The sequence below is a fragment of the Perca flavescens genome, chromosome 3 (genome assembly GCF_004354835.1).
Source record: "Perca flavescens isolate YP-PL-M2 chromosome 3, PFLA_1.0, whole genome shotgun sequence".
Taxonomy (NCBI): Eukaryota; Metazoa; Chordata; class Actinopteri; order Perciformes; family Percidae; genus Perca; species Perca flavescens.
In genome coordinates, this window is record NC_041333.1 from 14569086 (window position 1) to 14595781 (window position 26696).

A 26696-nucleotide genomic window follows, 5' to 3' on the forward strand; every position below is an offset into this window, starting at 1 on the left:
GCAAGTGAAAATTGAACCAATGACACTCAAATGCAGTAAAAAGAAACTTTTTCTCATTTTATTCAGTCAACATATGCTTTGATACAATTACACCACGATTATCTGGAGGAACTCAGACATGATAGAAAAACAAGTGCAAAAAAGGACGGACTGGAATGTTATTGGTAGGTTGTTTAAGGAAACCAGCTTGTTTTCTGAATGTAAACATTACTGCATCATATCGGCATGGAAGACACTAAAAAGATTCAACAATCCAGGTGGCATTTCTGCAGCTTTTTCCCAAATAGTGTTGAGGTCTGGAAACAGCGTCATTTGAATATAGGCAAAACAGAAACAAATCTGTGAATCACGTGGGGATGTTTAGAAAATGTAACTGAAATGTTTCCACAGGCTGATTACAGTATAGTTTGTTTTTTTTGTGTTCTAAGCCCTACAGCTATGAAATAAGCTTTGAAAAGATGACTCCTAAAATAATATATGAAATGTTGCCAGGCTGCAGCTGCACTCACAAGTAGAATAGTTTAGTTCAGCTCTGAATCCAAATGCTTGTGATTCGTTTTTCCCCACAGTGTACACTTTTATAATACACGCAAACAACATTTATACTTAATAAGATTTGTGCTCCAGTCACAGGTGGGCAGGAATGGATTCATAATTCAAGTTAAACAAGATAAACATAATTAAGGACCTCTTGTAACTCCATTTAGCTTTACAGGTTCAGAGCTGTCAAATAAAACACAAACAGACGTAAATATACAAAAACAGACTTAAAAAAATAGATCACAGGTTTGAAATAGTTGGTTAAAAATAAAAAAGATATGTATAAAAAATGTATGAGACACAAACACACTACAGTCTGTGATGCTTTGGACAGTCACATGCATGTGCGTGTGATGTAATCCCTAATTGTTTCATAAAAGTCCCAAAAGCATAACATTTAAAAGTGAAACAAGATACACAGGTTGGATTTTTCCCATTTTTGCAGTTTCAACACTGCAGCACCTACAGTACATTTACATATGTTACTGGCTACATAATTAGCTACTATATATCTCAATGACCGCTACACCTCTACTGGTCATTTTTTTAATCTGGTAATGCTAAGCATCACATTCTTGCTGCACAAAGGAAGCCTTGTGTACAGCTTGTCCATTCTGTATTCATTACAGAACCAAGAGACTACATTAGAACAAAAATCAGGGAAAATGCCCTCCGTAGTTCATTCACTTTCACGTCCAGAAAATATTCAAAAGAGATGCACAAACTGGACGAAGAGCTGACGTTTGGTCCATTGGTCAACTCTGCTCTGCTGTATTCCTGAGATTTTCTTTTGCTTTCTGATGATGGAGCAGCAAATATCCAACAGTCCGTTTAAGTCCAGTCTCTTTCACTTAGCTGCTCGATTGTCCATCATGTCTGAAAATAAAGACACAACACAAAGTCTGTCTGTTTATTAGAGCAATGATGGACGTATCGATTTTTATTTTGATCAAACCAACAAAAATCTATAAACATTACAAGTGCCTAGCACAAGTTATCAATGACCCCTGATCCAGGCCAGTATACTACGGGTCACGGTAACTGGACATTTCAGTACCAGATCGGATCTGACTGTGTTGCAGCACTACTAGTGATAAAATCTGTAATCTCACATATTTTACAGCCACCAGTGGCAACACTTAGCCCTCTGCTATGGGCAGTGGGTACGGAAGCAGTTCTGCACCAGCTTTGATTTTACATGGCTTGTATTGACTTTATAGTTAAGACTGCCAGCAGACGCCATATGTGGTGAGTTTGTATTTTCAACATCCTTCCCGTAAGACATTGTGTCTAGATGAGGGCTAGTTACTAAAATGATGTCATCAAATAGTTAATTTAATCTGAACAGCAGGCAAAAAAAAAAAAAAAAAAAAAAGTGTGACTGAGAAAATAACATCTTCGCATTTATAAAGCTCATAGACTATCTCAAATATGGACATAGTCTCCGTGACATCACCCATAATAGGTTTCTGAAGAGCCAAAAGGAAGCTAAGTGGGCAGCTCCGGGTGGCGCCGGCCGCTTAAAAAAATAATTATACCTGCTAAACATCAACATGTTCTCTCGGTCACTGTGAGCATGTTAGCACACTGACGCTAGCATTTAGCTCAAAGCACCACCGTGCTTCAATACAGCCTTATAGAGCCGCAGGAGCGGCTGTAGATGTGGAATGATTTATCAATCATCAAAATTATGGCCAATTGTCATTTCACAAGAGAAGACTAACTTATCACTTTAGCTTGGGTATTTATTTCTCACATTCCCAGACCTATCTCCACAGTGCTGTATCAGCCAGTATAGTCTGGCTACACCATCTATCTATCTATCCTGGGATGGGGGGGGGAAAAAACGCTCTGGCTTGTTTGTATTTTATTTTAAACCAATTACAACCATGCTGGGCGGCTGCCCTTGCAAAATAGATGGCGGAAATAGCGGAAAGAGAGGGACATCCAAGCAATGTACATCCGGTGAGCCCGACTAGGAGTTTATGGTAATCCATCATCATTCAATCTATTAGATGGTGTTCATATGCATGTCTGCAGTTTATTACCTTGCAGTGTCTGATGGACCTCGTTTGGCAAGTCATCCAGTTCCCTCACACTTTTCCACAGTTGGTTTGCCGTGGCCTCTCCCGGCCGCCTTCTGCTCTTCCACTCCACCAGCATCTTCAGCTTCTGCATGGTCACATCTTTCTCTGTTGCCTGGATGTCATCCAGCTCCCTGGACGTCAAGTCTAGAAAGATGGCCACCTGCTTCCACTCCTTCCCCAGCCGCTTGGCCACCTGCAGCAGCTGCTTCTCTGACATGTCCTGGCCCTGAGTCATCATTGTTTTCACTCCATCTGGGAAAAGATGCACAGGTACTGTATTTCAGTGTAATTTTAGACAGACAGGTGTGTGGACTGGTTTCTGTTGACTTAAATGGGGCAAAACAAAGTGTGTGGCTGAGGTTCTTCTTAAATCAGTAGTTAGTAAAAAAATAAAAATAAAAAAAAGACGTGGAAATTCACCTGACTCATCCTGCCATCGAGGCCTTTTACAGGTTGTTTCTTCTTCTGAGGGGCTGCTGCTCCTCTGTCTGCCTATGAGAGAGATATGGAGAAGCTGTAGAAGCTGAAAGCATGTTGTGATGGAAAAATAGAATCGGATTAAAAACAAGAAGCTTACTGCTCGTCCTTTTCCTTGGCTTCTTTTCAGTGTTATCCACACAGTCCCCTGAGAGTACAGAAAAAAAGATAGTCATCATCACTCTGGAGTGGAAACCGAATTTCACCCATGCAAACAAACTCTATAACAGAAAAAAAAATTCATGTGGAGACCAGTATAACACTTTTTGGCTTATTTGCAGATAAAAATCTATATTTCCTGTTATCGTCTCACACAGAAAAATTTGTGAAAAAACTGACTTTTCTGACTTTTTTTTTTCACCCTCAAATCACCAAACGTGTTCAGTGGAGACTAAATGCACTGGTACCTTCTCTGATGGTGGCGGACCATACAGTCTCCTCAGTGTTAATCTCTACGAGAGACAGTTTAAAGGGAGGAGGCTGCTCAAAGAACGCTTCGAAGTAGCCTTTCATCTTAGTCACCGCAAGAGTGAATTTCAAATCCTGCACAGAGACACAAAAATTATATATATACAGTATATATATATATATATACACACACACACACACACATATATAATAAACATAATTTTATTGGGAAACCAATGCATATACTGTATATTTGTGTGTTTTTAATACATAATGCACATGAGCAGACACAAATGCATATGCAAAGAGACACACCTGAGGTTTGATCTCTCCCTCTGGCTCGCTCAGGAGTCGATACATCCCCTCATCCAGTTTACATGTGGGAGGCTTCTCTATCTTTTTGTAGCGGTTTTTGTAGCATCGCACCTGCTTGCCTATATCCTAGTTTACATAGGGACAGCAGGAAGACAAGACAAAGCACAACACAAGTCACTTCCATGCAGTAGGGTGAGCGTGCTGATAACATTCAATAATACACATTTAACATATTTTCCATAGTCGGAGTTGAAAAACTGAAGGCGTCTCCGAAGATATATATTTATAATTGTAGTGAATATATTTCAAGGAACTGTGCGGTTTACAATAAATGAAGTACAATTATTCACCAGCTGCGTCCTCCCAAACAAACACATAACCACAAACCCACTTCCTTAGTGACCTCAGCAGCAGTACTGTGTTAGAAAATGACTGAGCAATATTGCCATTTAGCTGTCAGAACTACGTGGTGCACTTACAGTAATACACACACCAGTGGCATCGATAACATTTCCAATACATACCACTGACCTTTATTACAATGAAATTACTGTAAAATATATCAGAGGGTGTACTATTCTGGCTGACTCTGGCGTCAAAACTGTACTGCTTATTTATCTATACTATTCTTGCAATCCTCTTAATCATAGATCCCATTTTCAGCATTATTATTATTATTTACACTGTTGGTATAGTATATTGTAGTTTACATAGATTTACATATTCATATATTTATACAGTGGTGGAATGTAACTAAGTACATTTACTCAAGTACTGTACCTAAGTACAAATTTGAAGTACTTGTACTTTACTTGAGTCAGTTACATTAATCTGGCATCTTAAATTACTAGTTACCTTACAAATTAAGATTTTTGCACACAAAACACATGGGGGGGTGGGCTTTTCCCTTTATTTAGACTGTGACAGAGGATAGACATGAAAGGGGGAGAGAGATAGGGGATGACACGCAGCAAAGGGCAGCAGGTCGGATTCAAACCCGCGCCGCTGCAGGACTCAGCCAATGTGGGGCGAACGCTTTTAATGGGTGAGCTAGAGGCCGCCATGGGCTACATGTATTAGTATTAGTACTTTTACTTAAGTAAAGGATCTGAATACTTCTACCACTGTATTCATATATACTGTATCTTTTCTAGAATGGGAGCTGTAATGTAACCCAATTTCCCCCAGGGGATCAATAAAGTATTTCTGATTATGATAATATCAGAGAGTCACTGATCACTTGAACCAGATGCAGACACTTCTGCTTTTCAACAACATAATGTGGTACATCATAGTATTTTTGCATTGCGACACTGTATAACCTCATCACAACAAAAGGTCTTTGCTTCAGTGTATTACACAAACCGGGAAATCTTGTGTCTACTAAATAAAGTCTTACATCATCTAAGCCAGTGCCGTTAGAAAATAAAAAAGAAGTGAAAGTTAAGTTTAGGCTCTGAATCTGTTTTAATTTCATAGGTAAGGCATTTTCCGGGAGTTTTATTCAGCAAGTAAGATTGAAAGTCACGATTGAAAAATGTAGGGGACTAAGATGATGGTTTCACGAATATTTCTTTGCGTGCAAGGAAGTTTTTTTTGGGGGGGTTTGTTTATTTATTTATTTTTTCCTTTGAATCTCGCGCGTCATAGGGAGAAAATTCCTAAATGAAAACACAAAACGTGCAGAGTCACGAGAAGGTTGTCACACTGTCAAACTAAACTTGGCTCATTCACATGTTCAATGTGGAGCTTTTAACAGTTTGTTTCTAATGCATGAGACTGCTCTCACCCCAACCACAGTCTGCTCTCACCCCACTCCCCTCTGGGAGGGGTCTCAGGTCTCTCCGCACCCAGACCAGCAGGTTCAGAGGAAGCTTCTTTCCTGCAGCTGTCACCCTACTGAACTCTAGCTCGGGCATCCCGGTGACAATTAACCAACTAAGCCCCCCCCCCGTCCCCCCGAACAATTTACACTACCCTATCCCACCCATACTGTTCTATTTATTTACAAATGTACATACTATAATCACACCTATACGTAGCCATATTCTACTGCTCTTCATACTATTCACACTGCACATACACTTATTCTCACTGCTCTTATAATGTTACCACACTGCACATAGCTGTACATACTGTACATATTTGTCTATATGGTTCATACAGAATATGCATATTTATTGTTTTTCTTATTATATATTCTCATATGCTCATATATCTATATTATTATTACTATTTTTATGTCACTGCTGCCACATTGCACATATCTATACATGTTGTTCATACATTGTTCATATTACACAGCCATATTTATTCTGCTCTTATATATTCAATATATTTCTTGTCCTGCCTATGCAACACCTGTCTATACTTGAATATCACATTGCACTTTTCTGCCCTTTTTGCACTTCTGGTTGGACTCAAACTGCATTTTGTTGTCATTGTACTGCACAATGACAATAAAGTTGAATCTAATCTAAAACATGGTAATGTGAAATATATTACGGTCTCTTAAGAAGCTAGGCATAAGATGTGCATTTAATACAGGTGTATATGTATTTATTTTGCCATTCAGACCATAACCTTGTGTGCACTGTATCCAGTGTTGTAACTGCAGTATTTCATCACAATACACGAACAGATACAGAAATGTTCCGGAGTCCTCAGTAGACAGATGGTGGAAGCAACTTTCAAGAAAACCAAAGTTCTTTTGTAAAAGATTTCCTGCAACTACAGGAGGTTTTGGAGAAATCTGACCACATTTCCAAAACAGCTGTCATGTTTTTCTCAGTTTTAAAAATGTAGTAAAAGTCTACAGTAAAGACTAATGACCAGACAGCGTTGCACTTGTTAAGTAAGGATTAGGAAAACTGTCCATCGTCTATTGTAGAGAAGAAATGAATTCCACATAGAGTATTCACAGATGCTTACCTTGATGTCGGATGCACTGTTGGTGGCCAAGTAGACGTGGAAGCTGTAGTTATTGTTGTCACTGCCCAGCTGCTTGTAGACCAGGACCACCCCATGGCGCTCTACAGATTGGCTCGTCTGAATGATGGGACCCACGGGTGACAGGGACGTTACATTCCACTTAACGTGGCTACCCGAGTGGTCCACTGTCGGCTCGATGAGTGGACGGTTGTCCTTTATGTGCAGGACACTGAATGTCATCTCCTTGTCTGGATCTGTGTGACAATAATACGGAAAGAGAAGGTTTTTTGTTTCACCTAGAGCAGCTTTAAATCATAGATAAAAGATTATGATACTCTCTAAAATTAACTATTTTCTGTAAAGCCTTTAGATGGGTCATAATTATTAAAGAGTTGCACCTTTACTTTCATGACAGCTATTAACTAAATTAAACCTTGAGGCGACATCTTTGTTGGAAATATTTGATGTTCATGACATTGCCTTATGGGCCACGAACTCCCCACAGGAAGCCAAGATACAAAATGATGAATTAGGCTGTATATTGAACATAGAAGAGCGACAGCCCTGATATTCATTCTCACCGGCAAGGCAGACGGAGTGAGGGAACTGGATGGATGTGAGGACAGACGCGTCCTTATGGACTGTGTCCACGTTAAAGATTGGTCCAGCAAATTTCCAGGAGTCCCGGAGGAATGCGCCAAACTTGGACCAGGACAAGACTGAGTACTGCACGAGGACCCGCTCCGATGCTTCAAACACCAGGCCGGTGACCGAACACTCGTATGTGCCCTCTCCTTCCAGCTGCACCCTAGAATGCACCCAGAGTCCCAGTGATGCTGTGCACACAGAATCAATATAAATGTGCACAGACCAGATCAGTGTCAGTGGCGGAGACAGTCGTACTCACTGGAATCGCCCCTTTGAGATCCTCCTGGGGGTAACAAGCTCAGTGCCGTGGCTCTGTCAAACAAGCCATGTGTTTATTTCTTTGGACAATTGTAACACAGTAAACATTTTTTCAATCATAGATGGATATGTGCACAAGAAGAAGGCCAATATCAGAAAAATTATGATCTGGTTCCTGAGCTCACCTGCTGGATGGCTTTGCATTTTTCACAGCATAATTTGAAGGGCCTTTCATCTGTCAGGGCGTATGACAAAAAAACGGGATGTTATTTACAGGAGACGTGACACTACCTCCAGAACCTCACGTCAGTTACGATCTGCTTACCTTTCCCATTTGAAACCTCTACTACAGGTCCAGGGACTGAATCTAGAGGGGGAAATAATTAAAGTCCAATATTATTACATGTATAATTATATGAAAATCATATGTGAGAGGAGGAGAGCTTGTGTTAAGCCTTTAGCAGCTACCCTAGACAAACTTCTCCAAATGAGCGAGGGTGGAGCGTGCTCAATCGAATTCATTGTTCCAAAAAAGCCAGCAGAGTCCGACATTTTGTGGAGTAATTATGTAGTATGGCTGCCATTAAGATGCGGTTGCGGCTAGGGCCCGCTGACTTACCACTAAAGCCATGGAAACTATGGCAACAAGCCGACATGGCCGTCTCGATGTAAACAACATACAACACAGTTTTAAAAAGCAGACCAGTTGGCTTAGTCTGCAAAGGCAGGTACTGATATTTTGTAGATGTTGTTTCGCACCGTTGTTAGACCCCTCTGCATGGGCCTCTTCATCGTCTGCAAAGAACATAAAGGAGATCAACTCAGAGTTAAAACACCATTTGTTCTTTATCTTGTTAAATCCTTGAGCCACAAAAAGGTTTTCTAGGATGTTGGTTCTTACCTTCCTCTCCTCCGTCCTTCTCAGCACAGCCTTCTGGTGAAAGAAAGAGAGTGAGAAACAGAGAAACTAAAAAAAAACGAACTTAAAACAAAGACTGGAAACAGGGGGAAAGAGCTAGCCTGGCTCTGTCCAGGGGTAACAAAAACCAACACTTCTAAAGCTCACTAATAACGCGTTATATCTTGTTTGGTCCTGAAGCCTCCCATGGTTGTCTGGCGACCTTTAGGTGATGACAAGACCCCAGGAAGTCACTATTCCCATATTTTTTTGTACAGATTAAACAAATGAGATATGTGTTAAATGTTGAGTTTTAGAGGTACTGGAGGTACTACCCCTTTTTGTTCTACCCCTGGACAGAACCAGGCTAGCTGGGTGACTCCGACCTGCGGCCCTTTGCTGCGTGTCATTCCCCCTTCTCTCTCTTTCATGTATTCAGCTGTCCTGTCAATAAAGGCCTAAAAATGCCCCCAAAAATAATCTAAAAAAATAAATAACCAGGCTAGCTGGCTGAGCTAAGCTAACCATACCATGTGCTGGCTGTCGCTTCATATTTAACGTACAGATATGAGAATGGTATCAGCTCACTTTACAAAATCAAAAGTGCGTCTCTCACCAGAATCCTCATCTTCCTCTTCCTCCTCTGAGCTGTCCTCAGCGGATGTTCCTGTGTTTTCTGTTTGATGAATCAATATGGAAATGGAGGTGAAAACATTGCACTGAATTTCCAATGAATGATGAGTAACAGGGATGCATGCCAGGAAGGTTAGGTGTTACTTTGTATATTTATTTATATATATATATATATATAAATGAATTAAATGTCAGAACAAATGTAGTTTTCTGGAGATGACTAAGTTTTTGTGGAAAGAACAAACGAGTGAAACTATTGTGGTGTGATATTTGTGCTCACCTGAACTGCTGCTGTCACTTTCTGTCAGGTTATCTGTAACAAATTGTAAAGTAATTGTTTTTGAGATTAAAAATGTCAAAATGTAATAACAATTGTTAGTCATTGCTATTATTACATCATTATTCATATTTGTTCTTAACCATATCATCATCATCCTCTTTATAGGAACTGCACCACTTAGCATCATCAACCCATTTCTGTAGTTATTATATTGCCCGGCAGTAAATGCATGACCACTTTTAGATTTTAGGAATAGTAAAGCTTAAAGAAAAGTGTCTCGTGTTAATTTTACCTGAACAGGAAACATAACTCTGCAGTAAAAAAAAAAAAACAACAGTGCCTAATAATATGTAATGCTTTTATCTTTCACTAATCATTTTCAACTAACCAATCTATTACTGTATGGGGGAGGGGGGCATATGCATTATAAATATTCTGCTTCTTTACTTTCTCATGGATTAAAGCCTATTTCACAGAGATAACTACATGCCCTGTTGCTAAACTCAACACTCACACTGTCTGACACTCACACTGTCAGAAAATTAGTAGAAGTGTATGAACAGAGTCTTCAATTTTGTCACTGGGGCTTATCCTTCAACAGGTGCAGCCCCAGTGAGAGACTTCTACTTTTAGTTTACTTCTATGCTCGTGCACTTCTTGTTTTCATCCATATTAGTCATCAAAAAAGCCATAGCATGGCTGACTTAGACCACCATCTTTGACATTTTCATGATTCCTTAGCAGCTGAACTGTGGCACCTTGTGAAGAAGCCTGTGATAAGTGCTATGCATTACCATTCTGGCACATTTATACAGATTGGTCCAGAGGCGCTGCTGCTGCTGCTGCTTTCTTCCCAGCAGCAGCGAATGTCCATGGACCGGGCCATCTGGCTGAGTGCCTGGCCGCCTAATGGATGGAGCCCATCCTCTCTGGCCCACAGAGTTTTATCTTAGACTAACAAGCATATGCTGCCATATTGCTGCTCCACTCGGAGCACCTGCCTCATCAATCTCTCTCTTCTACTCCGCTCGATCTGTCTGCTTCACCTCTCTCTGCACTCTCCCTTTTTCATTTCTCTCTCCTTGTCCTCATATGCCTCCTATGGCCAATCTCTTTCTCTGCTGCTGCTGCTGCTGCTGCTGCCTCATCTGAGCCAGCAGGCATCCCTCTTCACCCTGGCATGGTCGCTTCCCTTCATCAGACAGACAAACAAGGTGGAGATAAACACCCGCACAGATACACACATGCAAGTGCAAACACAACACACACTTGTTTACAGCATCAATGGTTTGGATCGTTTCATGGGTCTTGCCTGCCATCTGCTGGTTCTAGAGAAATAGCAAAACCAAGGGCATGAAAAGGTTGATGTGTGGTGTACAGACATGAGCAAACCACAAGAAATGCAGTTTCCTGGTCGGTGTCATTATAAAATTCAGTGTTTTCACTATCTGTTCTATTCATTAAGACACGGGGGGCCACCCACATAGTTCTGAGCACCACAGCAATCTCTCATGTTACCTTACATGAACATGATCCCAATGAGTTCCACACAGTTTGGGAAATTTGGAGAAAAAATACAGTATACAGCACTCACATTGGATCTGTAATGCATATTGGCAGCACCTTGAGTTTTTTTATTGCAATCAGTATGAGGAGAGAAAAAGTCAGATTGCTGCATTCCCAATGATCACCAGTATTATATGTCTAATACTATGTCTAGTGTTATTTACTGGTGTTGGCCATTTATTATTTAATTTGAACATTCTTTAAGTTCTGAAAAGGTAAAGGGACACAAGCAAATAAAACAAATGTTAAAGGAAAGTCTGAAAAAAAGGAATATAATTTTATGTACTGGTGTGCAGTGTTACAAATAGCAAATGCATGAGTGAGGACCAAGCCACTGTCTGACTCTATGTGCATAAATATCGCTGCCCTTCAAGGCAAATTATATTGAAATCAGGGAGGCCAAACAGCGAGACGCAAAAGCCACAAAAGGTGGCAAGGGAAAAAGAAAGAAAGGAAAACAAAAGTCGTGACGAATAATTGCTGGGGATGCACACCTTTTAAATATTAAGCAAAGGAGCCACAGGAGAGACATAGCACAATCGCTGTAAAGAAAAACAACACAGACACGTGTCGCTCTGTGGGACTTTGTGAGAAAGTGAAATGAGAAAGGGAACAGTGAGGGGGAGGGAAAGAATGAAAATGGGCCAATGTTTACCTTTGTTTCCAGGTGCAGGGATATCTCCATCTCTGTAGGGCAGAGGAGAAAACATTCAGACCACTTTAAGTTACACTCGTGTCAGGGACGTCTGGGAGGTGTGATGACAACTACGGGAGGATTTAGAGGTTGAAAGTGAAGGCTCTTAAAACGGTGCAGCTGCAGGCTCTCATAGTACACCACTTCTGCTTTCAGTCAGGAACACACGCGGTCAAATGAATTACAAAAACAGGAAACGGTACATGCTGACACACAAGCTCACTGCATGTTCATTTTTCACACATCTGACACCAACCCACCCCGTCGAATGATAGATTCACTTTTCCACCCAAACTCCTAGTCAGGGTAGTGTTGATGGTACAGGAAACCAGGAACCATGGAAAGATACTGGCTGGGTACCTTTTGCCATTAAACAAAACTGGTCTGGACACTTTTTCTGCTTTCATAACTCAGACACAGCAGTGGGGCTGGACGATTCATATTCAATGTAATCCTTTATTTACTTTCAGTGGTAACGTACTGTGACGATATGATAGTATGGTGTTATCGTTTGACAACATTCTGGTGTCTCAATAACTAATTCCAAACACATTGTAAACTAAAAACTAACAAAATGAGTTATTCAAAATTTGTTTTACACAACAAAGCATGTCACTGCATGTTTTGCATGTCATTTGTCATACATCTGCCATATTGTTATACTGTATAAGAAAAAAAATTCTTATCAATACCATGCCATTCATTTCAACCATATCGCCCAGCCCTGCACAGTAGACATCAATACCAGTTCCTCCTGACTATTTTTTATTTGTGCTCGACTTTTCAGGAATGTAGTATATCAATCAAACAATGAGCCAACTTCAAGTGCAATGGTTCAGAAGATGTTGTTGTCTGAGCAGATGACTGGTGCAACCTGTTGACGCAGTCTGGGCTTCAACAAGAGAAAACACGCCTGAGATCCGACAGGGAGAAAAGATAGAGAGCTAACCCCACAAGAAGAACGAGTTCACCACCAGCAGGCATTAAAAATTAGGTCATATCCCGCCCCATCTTCTCCTGTTTCACTCCCTCGGTTGTAAAAATACAGAACTGTGTGATCAAAAGCAAAACGATGTATCAGGAAATTAGGATTATTAAACCTGACCAAATGGTGGTCTTTTATTTGGAGTCTGTTAATCCTAATAAGGCACTGTGGTTTCCTTTGTTTTTCAAACATCTGTCCAGGAAACACTCTTTTCTCCTCCTCACGGTCAACTCGTTCTCGCTGCCAGCTCATTAGTTGCCATGGTAGTCATCTATTCCTTTGAGTGTGCCTTTTCCGTGGCTCAAACGTTTTCAGGCCATAAATAAAATCCCTGCATGACTTTCTCTGCTCTCACTTGTTTCCATCTTCCTCCCACAAAATATGATACCAGAATCATTGGTGAGGGCGTTGGTCTGTATCTGGCTGAAAGATAAAAGCCACAACTTTTACACGCATTCTACAACTTCCCATAAACACAATGAAGAGACAGGGCCTGTGTGTAGATAAGCAACTGCCAGTTGGCCTGTATCTACAACAACAAAAGCTGTGGCTACTTTCAGTTGTTAATATTATACCTCGCTGCTTTCACTAGGAGCTTAATAGTGGGTCATAAACATCACAAAAAGGCCCATGTCTGTCTTCCTACTGCGTCCCAAAGAAAGTTACCTTTAAAAAATGAGCCTACTCATGTGTCCCTCATGGACATTTCATTCTAATTTTAAAGTTTTTAGTACAATGTTTACGTTATTGTTTAACTCGGTGTGGTAGGCCTACTGTTCATTCGGGGACTTTTCCGGTCCTCAAAACGGGGTCAATGGTACACTAGCAACAACAACATTCACAGAGGACAATGAGTCATCAGTATCACCTCACCTGTGGTTCACAATACAACTGACAGTAAATATTCTAACTATTAGAGACTATTAGAGGCATGAATCCTATTCAAAAATGAAAAACAACAACCAGGGCACTGCATGTTGGTGAAAACATGTGTGTTTCATTGCAACATCAACCATAATTAAAAACTGCAAGCAGGAAGTTATATTTGAGTGCATATTTGTAGTCCATTGGTGTGTTGAGCTTACACTGACATCAGCACTATTGTGGTTATTTTTCTCTCCTATAATATTGATATAAGGGTTTTAGTAGTTTATTAACTTACATGCACTATATAACTTAATCAAATAATGACTTCATATCTTCATCTTTTGTCTTCATCAATCGTCTCTCCAGACAGCATGATGTTACACTGTAAGTGTGAGTCATCACAATGTAACAACACAGCAGCGTGCAGCGAAGAGAGAACAGAGCAACACCAACAAAGAGATCATGGCTCTCTTGCGCTCCCTCTTTGTATCTACGTTCGGTTAGACGTGTCCATAGCGAGGAAGCATTCGTTGTACATTTGTTTCTTTTAACTTAAAAAAGGCGTTTGCACAAAACACATGAGCCCATATAACCAACAGCAACAAAAGACACCACACTGACTTCCTGTGTTTACGCGGCGCGGTTTTAGCGCTGCATCCTCTTGCAGGCATCACGTTTTTCTGAACTGTACACGATGAAACAATCACGTAGCGTTAAAAGCCATAGATCAACACTTGTCTGTTAAGCAACAAAAAATAAGTCTTACCCGTCCTCCAGGTGACAAGCCGCTCCGCAGCTCGCCATCTCCGCCACCATCCTGTAACCAAACCCTGTTGTGCTTTCTGTTGTTCCACAGCGTGCAGCGGCTGCGCATAAAAGCACCTGAAAGGCAATACGACCCTATCATCGGCTATCAGTGTCTCGTTAAAGCGCTATAGGCAGTTAATTGGCCCAAGAATGGTCATCGGAGCCCTCGTGGCTGAACTACTTCTTTTCACTTAGTCCCTTTGGGTGCAGCGTCCCATCCCTTCAGCAAAGCAAAACAAAGTATGGGTTATAACCAAAAACAGGCGCTCATGGTTTCCTAAAATTCCAAAAAGAAAACAGCCGTTTTGCATTGAGATGTGGATGTACTTTGTTTCCTCTTATAAACGCTGTTTGTGTGCACGCACAAATTTAACATAAATCTTCACATGATGCTATTCATAACTGCGCCGTTCACAGCAAAAGGCGCAGCTTTTAGGATCAGCGGTGCTGCGCAGTTGCAGCGCGCAGTGCATGAAAGCGCACAAATGAACGCCACATGTGGGCGGGGTGCAGCATCCCGCCTTTAGCATGGCCTTTGTAAAGTCATGTTGATGATTTACAGCCGGGCCTTTGCCACTTATTTTCTTTTTTCTTTTTCTTTTTTTTTTCTTTTTTAAATATCAGAGCTCCCAGGAATAAAATAGGAGGTCGAGTTGATAAGGAGATGTTTGCTGTTACACATAATACAAGACTGAAATCAGCTGCATGTCTGGCCAAGTTTTTTGTGGAATGATAACAGAGAATAAAGTGAGACCAATTAACATTTTATGCTCCATATAATTACATTTTTGCAAATTCTTTCACACAGCCAAAGGTTTCTCCTAAAAGCACCTATCCTAGTAAAGTACAGAGAAACTAGGCAGAGAGCTGAAAAATAACACTTACGTCTGCATTCATCTGAGAAATATTTGGTTAGTTGCACATTTTCTCCCACACATAAAAAGGAGCAGCCAGCACTACACAGTGCAACTAGGTCACTTTGAGCGGGAAAACATATACATCAGTTTGCAGAGCTGCATTACCCACAAGACACCAGCAGATGTCACATTAGACTACGAAATAAGTACAACCCATGCAAAACCATGCCTCCCCATACTGTCCTTGCACCAAAAGACGCATTCCAACTAGAGTCATGTATTTGACACAAGGACTGATCAATGTCAACAAAAAGGTATCAAAGTGACCATCCAGTGGCATAAGCTCACTGTCCATCAGAGAGAGCAAGAGAGGTAGGGTAGGCTCTCTGTGAGCATCTGAGAGGTCCAGTGGGACGAATGAGTGAAGGATCAAGGGCTTTCCTATTGATCTTCCACTTATTGATCTTTTCCCCTCTCTCCATCCACCCGTCCAACTTTCACGAAGGGATGTGTTGTCTGTAGCAGGGAGGGGGGGGGAGAGAGAGAGAGAGAGAGAGAGAGAGAGAGAGAGAGAGAGAGAGAGACAGATGCTACAGACTAACATGGACGTTATCCAAGTCTCAGAGTCTAAAGGGAGAGATCAGCTCCTCGGTGCAAGAAGAGACAGCACCACATCAGACTGAGTGGCGTGACAATCCCCCCCAATACCTCAGGAAATAGGAGGAGATATGCGAGAGAAGTGGAGGAGGAGATGGGGGAAAAGAGAAGAGAACGGGGAAGGTCAGGAGGAGAGGAGTTGGGGTGAGAGGAGCGATAGGGAGAGCCAAGATTAGCTCGGAATAGAAGAAGGTTGTGGTGTGGGAATGTTGTTTTCCGTTGTTTTTTGTTTGTTTTTGTATCTTTTTTATCTATGTACATTTTGAAATTCAATAAAAAAAGATCTATGAAAGAAGAATAGAAGACAAAGGGAAGGAGTCATTCAAATCACTTAAAGTATGAAATAATCAGAGCTGGAGACTTAGGATTTGGGAACACCATCCTTGAGACTTGGTTGCCTGAAGATCCGACTTGACCTGAGACAAAGAGCCGAGACTTGACCTCAGCTCAACAAACATTTAACAGGTCTAAGGCTACAGCCACGCTAGCTGCTCTGTGATGCTGCACTGAGGGCACAGCGGTGCTTTGAGCTTAGTTTACTGTGTTGGCCTTTTACTCAAAATGACAAACGTGAACGTCATGGTGGCACTAGAGGAGTCAGGAGATCATCTAAGTAATTTAGATCCATCGTATGGGAACCATGAATGTCTGTACAAAATCGTATGCCAATACATGCAAGTAGATGTTGAGATATTTCACTGGATAAGTGACAACACTGAGCTGCCGGTGGCGCTATAGGAAAACTCAGGAAATCACCAAAGTCAAGATTTATCCTCTGGTTATCATGAATGCCTGTACAAAATTGAATCTGAAAACTTCAGTCAGACTCAGGACCAAAGTAGTGGACTTACTGACCGGCTGACATTGTAATCTATTAGAGCCATGCTGCTAAGTAGTGTGGCTAAAAATTCCGTGCTAGAGATGCTTTGGTTCACTACTTTCAACTGGACATTCAACACTGTTTCCACTTTTTTGTAATTAGCATGCTAAACATTGATAGACTGGAAAGACTTGCTTATTGACTTGCAAGTAAAGTTCCATAGACTTGAGACTTTACTTAGACTCAACACTTTACCACCCTGGAAATTATATATATATATATATATATATATATATATATATATATATATATCAAAGCTTGAACCGAAGTATATTTTTAAAAAACAGGGAAAGAAAGGTCTTAATCAAAAGAAACAACTGCATAATCTTTCCCTCTACTGTGGCTCAGTTAAAACTGTCGTTCATTGTGTGTGTGTGTGTGTGTGTGTGTGTGTGTGTGTGTGTGTGTGTGTGTGTGTGTGTGTGTGTGTGTGTGTGTGTGTGTGTGTGTGTCACACACCCTAGAGGCTTAATATGAGCCCTCATTGTGCAGACTCTTTATCCATCAGATAGACACACTCAAAACAACACACAAAAAGACACTGTCACTCACATTTAAGGCCACTCAGTCAGGCAAGAAGAAACCCCATAACCTAGTCTGTGCTCAAACATTCCCTTTATAACATACATGTATTCACACACACATATGCACAAAAGGTGTCCACTTACTCTGGAGATGAGGAACTCCATATCCTTTCAATTTCAATGGGCCATTTTGCCATCCGTTATCACTGGAAAGATCCAGAGTAACAAAAGAGTTGTGGCTGCTGCTAGCCTGCATAAAGAAGGCAACCTCATTCAATCTCGTACAACGGCGTTTACTGCATCAGGCCTAAGAGTTGGCAGTTCTCTAAAATCCTTTCCTGTGTAATCTATAGGATACAACTTTCTATATGGAAGCACAAAAACACAACAGCACCAAAACAGGGTTTTAAATCAACAAGGAAAAATGTTTTGTAAAGTGTAATTTTTTTTAATAGCAGACAACTCTTGGACTTGGATTCAAACGCCAGTGCCTTGGGACTGAACTTTTCCCCTAACCCCATTTCCCTTTGATGTCATTCATTTTCCAAGGCCTATATTTGTTGTTCTTCATTTTTATTTGTATACATTTTATTGTTTTTCAGCAGTCACCTCTTTTTGCCGTTGCCATCATCTGTTTTTTTCCACTCGGGTTGAGATTTAGTTTTATGAGACCCTTGGGTTTTTTTTTTTTCATCTCACCCACACAGTTTACACTTCTTTTGTTCTCTATTTTCAGTGTGCTGTGTTTTTTAGATGAGAAAATAAAGCTAAGCCTCCCCTTTAACCCCGTCTGTGTTTGTCACATTTCTCAAAATGCGCTACAACTGCAACAGCTTTCTTCGGTTTCTAAAAAGCTGTTTGACATTATGGCCTTTTATTTCAACTGTTGAAATGGGAAATTCATTTTCAATTCAATCATTTGTGCGATCAAAGAACAATAAGCAGGGATATTTACTTGCTTTGCCCGGGGGCCACTTTGGAAAAATGAAAAATGACAATGGCCAGTTAGTTTAGCCTGGGCCTCTGTCGGGGGATCCTCCCCTGGCACTTTTTTTGATAAACAAGCTCTATTTTGATGCTTTTATTTGCGCTCTGGCACATCATTCAAAGTACAATTCAATTTATTTTCATTGTGAATTAGAAAATGTTTGGCGGGCCACCTGGCCACCTCTATTGTTGGCCAAATTTGACCCGCGGGCTGTAAATTGAGTATTACTGGTCTACAGCCATGCTAGAAACTCTGTAAGGCTTTACTTTGGCAAAATGGTGCTTGAGCATGCTTACATGCCCACAATGACAAAGCTAACATGCTGATGTTTAGCAGTGTAATGTTTACCATTATCTTGTCTTATCTCATCTCAGATGGGAAGGTCTGAACATTTTTCAGGTTCATAATTCTGGCCACAATCAATTTTGATCTCATGATGGTGCTATACTAAAAGTCAAGGGGATCACTAAAGTTATTACAAATTATCCCAAAGGGGGACATGAATGTCTGAGCCAAATTTCATGGCAATACATCCAACAATTGTATGGACATTTCACGCAAAACCACAAATGTCAGTCTCATGGTTGCACTACTGTATAGGAAATGAAATGAGGGATAAAACAAAGTCAGTAGGATGTATCCTCTGGGAATCATGAATGTCTGTACAAAATGTCAGGGTAATCCATCTGATAGACATTTAAAGGTCCATCGCTTTTTTGAGCAATGTTACACTTATTGAGTTAATACAAGTTGCCATTTATTTTGTTGTTATACATTGTTATGTTGCGTGGACAAATGTACATCATATTTGGTATTGGCAGACACTATTTGATCTTGACTTGATCCCTGGCATCTTGACTACAATTTAAAGTAAAGGATTAATGGATTTGTTTGAGCAATCTGTCTTTGCACAATATAAGTTTATAATGACGGACCTACCAAAGGGTGCATGGAGTTAAAGTTAAGCCTTACACTATAGTGGTTAGATTTACTTTTGTGCAGAGATTGTGGTGTGTGTTCTTTGTGAAAGACATTTTGATGAGTTTGTCCCAAAAACATCTGCATCATGTGGAAACTGTGTGTTTTCTGAAATGTTTGGCACATCTGTCCTTGATGTTGTTAGTGTTTGACACCTACACAGTCTTACTAAGAAGGTCTTGGGATTCTTTCACAGTTCCCACTTTCACCAGAAGGGATTGGCTTTAATTATTGTGCATTTTCACATATTAACAGATTTCCTGTCTCTGGACACTGGATGGATGGAAAAAACAGAGGAATGGTGGCAATAATTTAGGCAAAAAGGGGGGAAAAGAGATTAGTTTAGTGTCTGCATGGTCTCTGGGGAACTTGGATGTGAGTTTCTGAGTTGACCACCCCTCTCCCTTTCTTCCCTCACATTAGTTTACACCCTCCCATCTCTTACACAAACCCTTCACTTATTGCTTTATATTATACTAAGTCTGTCAGCATTTCTGTGTGATGTATGTTGTGTCATGGCTTCTTTCTTTTTTTATCTTTCCCGCTTTGCTGCTTCCTTATTTCAGAGCCCTCAGGGAACTCTGTGCATTCAGGGGCCACAGAAGGACGAGTCATGGGATGTGATGTGGGCGTTTGGTAGGAGGGATGTAACTTAAGGGCCATAGTCTAGTCACCTTCTGAGACGCAGACCCTCCCTCCTTAAGAGTGACTCAGCGCAGTAGTGTGGAGGCAGGGGGTCAAAAATCCCCTGCCCTTCGCCTCTATTTAAAACATGTGTGAATGGAAAAACTTGATCCTATATTTTTCTTGGGTTGGTTATGGCTGTGGCAGTTTGGGAGACAGTATATTCCCAAAAGGTGAAAAGACAGTGGTTGATATCTATATAAATCTTTCCTGGCAACATGATGTTCAAATTCCAACATAAAGCAACAATGCTGAGTCAAATCACTTAGTGCTATACTATCCATCAAACCTGTCTAAATGATAGCAGCGTATTATGGCATAGGGCAGCTTTTATACAGTTATTCACTATAAAGTCAAAAAACCCAGCTCAGCACAAACCTCCCAACTCATCAGATTTATTAAGAGCACTGAGAGTGATTCCCCTGAGACAGAAAAGAGATTTTACCCTCTCTCTTTTCTGTTGAGGATTTTTTGGCCTTTTAGAGCAGATTTTCTCCTCAAAGGAAGTCGGGATTCTGATTCTTCTCCAAGCCAAAAGCTACACTCTGGGAGAACAAGCTCCATAAAGGTAAGAAGCGAACACTTTCCTACAATCATATTTGCCAGAACTGACCACATCACCACGCTTGCTCAGTTGAGTTGTGAGGAAAACCACAAAGTTTACACTACGCAGTGTTTTAAATGAAGTCTGTCCCGTGAACTGTGTCACCCTTCTCGCTTCCATATGCCATGTCCCTCTCAAATCGTCGCAAAAAAAGGAAAAAAAGGCTTGAAACTTTACAAAGACACCCACACAAACAAACTAAAACACAAATCTAGTTACCCAATACGCTCAATAAACACACACACACAATCCCATACACTTAAAAAACCTCTGAGCCAGCAGAGCGATAAGATTAGAGGAAGTACGTGGGTGTGAAATAGCTGTGGTGTGGGACTTCCTGGATTCACACAATCTACACTGACTGCAGGCCCTGCTTTTTATTAGAGTTCAAGCTGATGGGAATACACAGACGCTGATGACACCCACACACGTATCCTGCGATTCTGGGCTAAGAACTCCACAGATACAGTATTTACACAAAAAGAAAACACACACACACAAATTGAAGAAGCCGAGCCAGTACTTGCATGCATTTATCCCCCATGCAAATTCAGTCATAACTATTCTTATATTTGCTTACACAACAGATCAGATGAATGTATGGACACACTGTGATAGGTTACTATATGCGTTGAAAGAAGCTACAGAGGCTGAACTTGGTTTAAGGGCAGCAACCCTGAGGTTGTGACTTCTGCTCTGGTGCAAACAAAGACAAAAAGCCAGAACCATCAGTGGGTCCATTAACAAAGCCCGAGGCTTGACAAGGCATTCTTTGTTTCATAATTAATGCAAACGCGATAACCGTGACATTGACTGTTGGGCAGTTCGTACATCAACGTCTCTGACACATGAAAATGAACGCTGCCATTCATCATTGCACAGGGCTAATGGATCCCATAAGACTGAATTATTAAGCACAACACAAAAGACCTTTGTACCAGATTAATGGAAGCATACAGCACAGCACATTTATTACAGTGCTATAGTATAGTCAGTGTGTAATCGCGGTGTTGTTAGCCATACAGGAGGCTGCAGCTTCAAATGATTGTGTCAGTTAACGCAACAGAAGCAAACTTGCCTTTTACCCCAGTCCTCCTTTTTCATCTAAGTCTACCAGCATCTACATTTCTGCTTGTGTGCATTAAGTAAGGACAATTTTCACCTGGTTAGGGTCACCCTGTACTCACAAGTCACATGACTCGTGTCAGAGCAAAGAAACTCCACTTTCTGTAAATATACTATGCATTATGGAAAAAAAAGAACTCTTGTTTTTTTGTTTCCTAAGGGATGCAGTTGGTCTCCAATTAGTTTGATGTGTTTGCTGAAAGCTGCTCCTAGATGGACGGAGAACAGGAAAGAGATGGGTAAAGAGATCAAAAGAGTATTCAATCAATCTTACTCACACAAGAGCTTTGTGGTGGGTTTCAGCGAAAGAGGGAAAAAGAGGCAGGATGGGCTGGCATAGAAACAGAATGAGGAGGAGAAATAGTCAGAGAAAGAAGACAAGGAAAAGGAAGGGAGTTTATTTAGATATATTGTTGATCAGTGAAAAAAAAAATTAAAATGGAAAGAGTACTGAATGCTACGTGCTTTCATTTACACTTTCAATTGTCTTCAGGATGAATAAAGAGCTTTGTTATCTCAATGTTTTATATTATCTTCATAGTTGATTACATGAGTTTGATTTGGCTGTGATTAAAAAGCCAAATGGTCTCACGTTTTCTTCTATACTGTGAAGAGAGCAGCATTTTTCTACTTTCCAGACATTGTAGAGTAGGAGCTGTGATTAAAAATAGCAGTTGTTCCCTATACATGTCAATAAGAGCCCACTGAGCAGCAGAAGTGCTGGGAAAGCCCTCAAAACAAAGGAACTGAAAAGGTTTCTCTCAGAGCCACTGCCCACAGGCTATTGATTGTGTATTTGTTTATTTGGTTAGAAGGGTGCCTTGAGATCACATTTCCCTAATTGAGGCAGATTACAGAAAGAAATATGATGCTGCATAAATTAGGTTGCATGATGTTACCCTTCTACTGAATTTCACATCATAATGCTCCGGTAATTCAATTTGGTGTATTGTGCATTAGGCCTTGTTTAGAAAAGAAAGGAATACAGGCTATTAGTGACAAAGAGTAACATGAAGACAGGAGGGGGTGAAATGTTCCTGCCATTTAAAAGGATTCCCTGCGTGATTTACACCATGAGGACTTGACAAAAGACTGTGGAGGCCATAAGTCATTACTACGATCCCCTTTATTTGAAATATAGTAACAAGCTAAAGTCTGTGAAGACACTTGGGACATTTTTTAGATCCAATAAGGACATCAGGCCTTTAAACTGACCTTGGTCAATCTATACAACCATTGTAGAATAGTATTCAAAGTCACTGTTTCGCAGTACAACAAGTTATGCAGACTGGTTTAATTAATATTCCGTACTTGTAGAGCAGTTTACTGAGTCATTCTTGGAAGTTATCCAAAGAGACATCTTTAGTGTAAATTAACACGTTGGACGAGGATACTGTCGTTTAAAGTGGAGATGAAGTTTTATGGTTATGTTCTTTAATGCTGCAGACACATGGTCCTCTAGGGTGATGCTGGACTAATGTGAATCCAGACACTCTTCTAATAGGGGGCCATTACAACCACACTGCAAGGACTATTCATTTTTTATGAGAGGGGTGGATCTGTTGGCGCCTTATATCAGGGCCAGTCACCCTTACTGGTTACATCTGGAAACCGTGTTCATGCAGAATTCAGTACAGGGTGCAAGTTTAAACCATGGGTTTTGGGAGATGATAGATCATGAAGTGGAGTCTCGGGATTTGCAGGGATTCTTCAGTAGATTTAGTCAAGTACTGTACTTAATTACAGTACAAAATGTTGTCGACTTTGGATTGAGATGCAAATATACTTTTTACTCCACTACTGTACTATGTAGGCTATATGACAGTTTAAGTTAGTAAGGCTACTTTACAGATTTCAATTTTACATAGGATGATCTTAATATGAGGTACTATTAGCCTACAGATTTAACTACCAACAAGTACTGTATTGTATTGTATATTTTAACACTCTTGTGAACTACAGTATTTCCCTGCACTATGAGAACTTTACTTAAAGTGAATTTTGCTAATAGTATTTACTTGTATTTCGATTACATTTTCAGGACGTTTGCTTGTAATTAAGTAGGCCTATTTCTATAGTGCAGTGTTGCTGCTTTTATGTAGCTAAAGGATGGCAATACCAGTGCAGAATGGTGACTATAAGGATGTCTCATTCTCCCATCCATGGTTGTCATCCCTCCTTAATGTACAGGATTCTCTACTAAATCTTACACTAAATAACATAAATCATGGGGCTCTGCAGCAAACATTGCATTTATCTGACAGGGGGTTGTTGCTATGGAATATAGTAGCCTAGATGGGGTCGCAAGTCTCTTGGGCAGGAAAGTTCACCTGGTTGAATGTAACAATGTCAAATGATGGGGACCTCATTTGTGGCATGCACCGATATTGGGATTTATAGTGACTTCACGTAATAATGATGTAAGATTATTCAGGATCCCCATCACAGGCACTGCTGTTGCTCCACTCCTATCGCCCACACTACAGCAGACAGGTCGTCCTCAGCGGGGGGGCCTGACCTGCTGTCCCGCTCCTCGCTGCAGTGGCTGTGAGATAGCTTAGATAGCTTACACGCTTTCCGTGCACAGCTGGAAGGAACACCTGAACGCACTTTTAGCATTACAACGTTACACATCGCACGCACGAGAGACGCGACGCGCGCATTTACTTCCCACCAGGGAGACCCAGAAATGATGTCCCGTCTGCCGGGCGGCGACAGGACAACGTGCGGGACCACTGGCACCTTTTTGTCGGCGTGTCTGGTCTCCGCTTGCCATGCCCTCCGGAACTGCGGGGAGGTCCAGTGCGGCGATGGCCACCAGTGCTGTCCGCCCATCGTCACCCTGAACGGCAGTGCCAGCTCCACGGTGCGCTGCTGCAAGCTCCCCATCCACATCTTCTTCGACAACGTAGGCTGGTTTACGCGGAAGCTGTCGGGCATCCTGATCCTGTTACTGCTTTTCGCCATGGGCTACTTCATCCAGCGGATCATCTGCCCGCGGCCCCGCCGGAACCCGCACAACGACCGCAGCGAGGAGCCCTCCCTCTTTCACGGCCACGCATCGGCGTCCCAGGACTCCCTGCTGGACCGGTACCCCGAGTACAGCCTCAGGGAATTCGCCTCTCCGAACCTGCCAGCATACGACGAAGTCAAATATTTGCCCACGTATGAGGAAAGCATGCAGGAGATGCACAGAGACCGGTCCGATGATAACTTGTTGTCGGAAAACGAGAGGGGCGGTCAGGGCAGGGTGAGAGCGGCGGGACCGAGAGCCGGAGACCAGAGACGGGATGTCCTGGAGGTGTCAGGACCGCAACACAGCCCACGGACATCTCGGAACTCTGTCTGAGATTGGACAAAGCCACGGAGACAATATAGCATTCTTATTTTAATATAATCAGGGTAATTATCTTGCGGAGATATAAACTCAAGTGCAATTATAATCCTGAATGTTTAGAATAAAAGAGGAGGCTGAGAAAATGTACGTGTTTTGTAAGATTATGGAGGATTACTCGCCTTTTGTATGCAAATGACCGCTTGGAGATTGTGAAGAAAGCGAAGGCGGCTGAAATTGACGCTCTTTGTGATAAGAGACAGCTAATTTGGCTCCGGTACAATCGCATTAAGTTTTACTTAAGCACCTCAATCTTAAGTGGCACCGTGAGACAGTTTTTCTTCTGTCAAATTCTCGTCCTTTCTTAGTTTTGATGCTAAATATTCTGCTGGACCTGAAAGACCTGCTTTTCTTTTATTAAGTCTTTATTCAATTTGCATCCAAAAAGAAGAATATTTAGTTTATTCCCCTCAGTAACCTGAAATGCGGTCCTAAAGAGGGATGAAGGGATGAATATCAATTTTAATACTTTCTGCAGCACACATTTTTCATCAGACAGCTTTAGAGCCAGTTCATTTATATCTTATCAGCATGGAAGCAATATTTTCTTCAAAATGACACACACACACATGCACATACTGTATAGCCTACACATTTCAGTGGGGGGGCTAACAGATGAGGATTTTATCTAAGACCTGAGCCATGTCTCATATGCCTACTGCAAAAGCTGAAGCCACAGCAGACAAGTGCCATTTAAAATAAATAAATAAATAAATAAAAAAGCTCTGATCCTGGGAGCCTTATTGCCAGAGGCTAGTGTAGGCCTGTCAGTGTCTCCTAGGTTCTGAATTCTGTAAAAACAATGGCAGATATTACAGCTGGCATGCTGATATGGCGTAAGCAAAGACACAAAGTTGTGTTTGATGATAGCATGTCATACCAGATCACAACCGCTTCCCCAAGCAGAACTAACAATGTACAGCTCCGACCAAGCACATGGGACAAAGACAAAGGGACATCTACAGGAAACAGGGGTGACACAGAGACAGGAGGCAGTCTTTCTTTGTTCTGGCAGAGTGGTCTGAGAATATCTTCAGATCGACTTGTATGTCGACCTCAAGTGTGTAACTGTCCCCTGCTAATTTGCATATAATAGTGTCTTTTGCTTTTGCTGCTGGAAATTGAAAACCAAGCTAACACCACACACACTTCATTACATTAGGCTTAATGGCCTGTTTACCTGAATTAAAGCTAAATGTGTATTTGCCATTAACTGTCCATTAAAATGCCTAATTATGTTATAATTTTGAAAAAGCTCATTTGTCAGTGTCACTTTGCTTTGACATTATCCAGGCGTGTGGTAAACAGTCACACTTGCCATATCATATCTCCAGCCCAGACTTGAAGTAATATGAGCACATCATTAGTCCCAGGGCAAAACAGAAGACAAGTACATTTCAAAGAGAATTTTGTTATGGCCAAGCTTTTTCAGTGATTTATCATTGGTTTACAAAAATTCCATAGAAAAGTGAAAAATGTCCAGCATGAGTCCCAGATGACATCTTCAAATAGCTTTTGTCTGACCAACAGTCAAAAACACCAGTCAGAAAACTCGCAAAGATCCCCATTTAAGAGACTGGAAGAAGTGACTTTTTTTTTTTAACAATTTTG

At 41.2% G+C, this 26696-nt stretch overlaps 2 protein-coding genes and 1 long non-coding RNA gene across 3 annotated transcripts; 1 reads left to right on the plus strand and 2 right to left on the minus strand.

Moving 5' to 3' along the window:
- Positions 1-31: 31 nt before the first annotated feature.
- si:dkeyp-97b10.3 (uncharacterized) lies at positions 32-9198 on the minus strand. Its single transcript, XM_028573900.1, has 14 exons — positions 9179-9198; positions 8566-8598; positions 8424-8459; positions 7990-8031; positions 7850-7899; positions 7666-7718; positions 7340-7566; positions 6759-7012; positions 3828-3953; positions 3512-3647; positions 3205-3252; positions 3048-3119; positions 2589-2879; positions 32-1416 (listed from the first exon to the last, which is right to left on the minus strand). Exons 8-14 carry the CDS (start codon positions 6996-6998, stop codon positions 1388-1390), a joined length of 942 nt encoding a protein of 313 aa, XP_028429701.1. The 5' UTR covers positions 6999-7012; positions 7340-7566; positions 7666-7718; positions 7850-7899; positions 7990-8031; positions 8424-8459; positions 8566-8598; positions 9179-9198; the 3' UTR covers positions 32-1387.
- A 2-nt stretch (positions 9199-9200) lies between these two features.
- Positions 9201-14825, minus strand: LOC114552817 (uncharacterized). Its single transcript, XR_003692226.1, has 4 exons — positions 14354-14825; positions 11697-11728; positions 9476-9508; positions 9201-9238 (listed from the first exon to the last, which is right to left on the minus strand). It is a non-coding gene; the product is annotated as an uncharacterized LOC114552817 (long non-coding RNA).
- A 9356-nt stretch (positions 14826-24181) lies between these two features.
- Positions 24182-25768, plus strand: c15h3orf80 (chromosome 15 C3orf80 homolog). Its single transcript, XM_028574526.1, has one exon. It carries the CDS (start codon positions 24381-24383, stop codon positions 25038-25040), a length of 660 nt encoding a protein of 219 aa, XP_028430327.1. The 5' UTR covers positions 24182-24380; the 3' UTR covers positions 25041-25768.
- Positions 25769-26696: the final 928 nt, after the last annotated feature.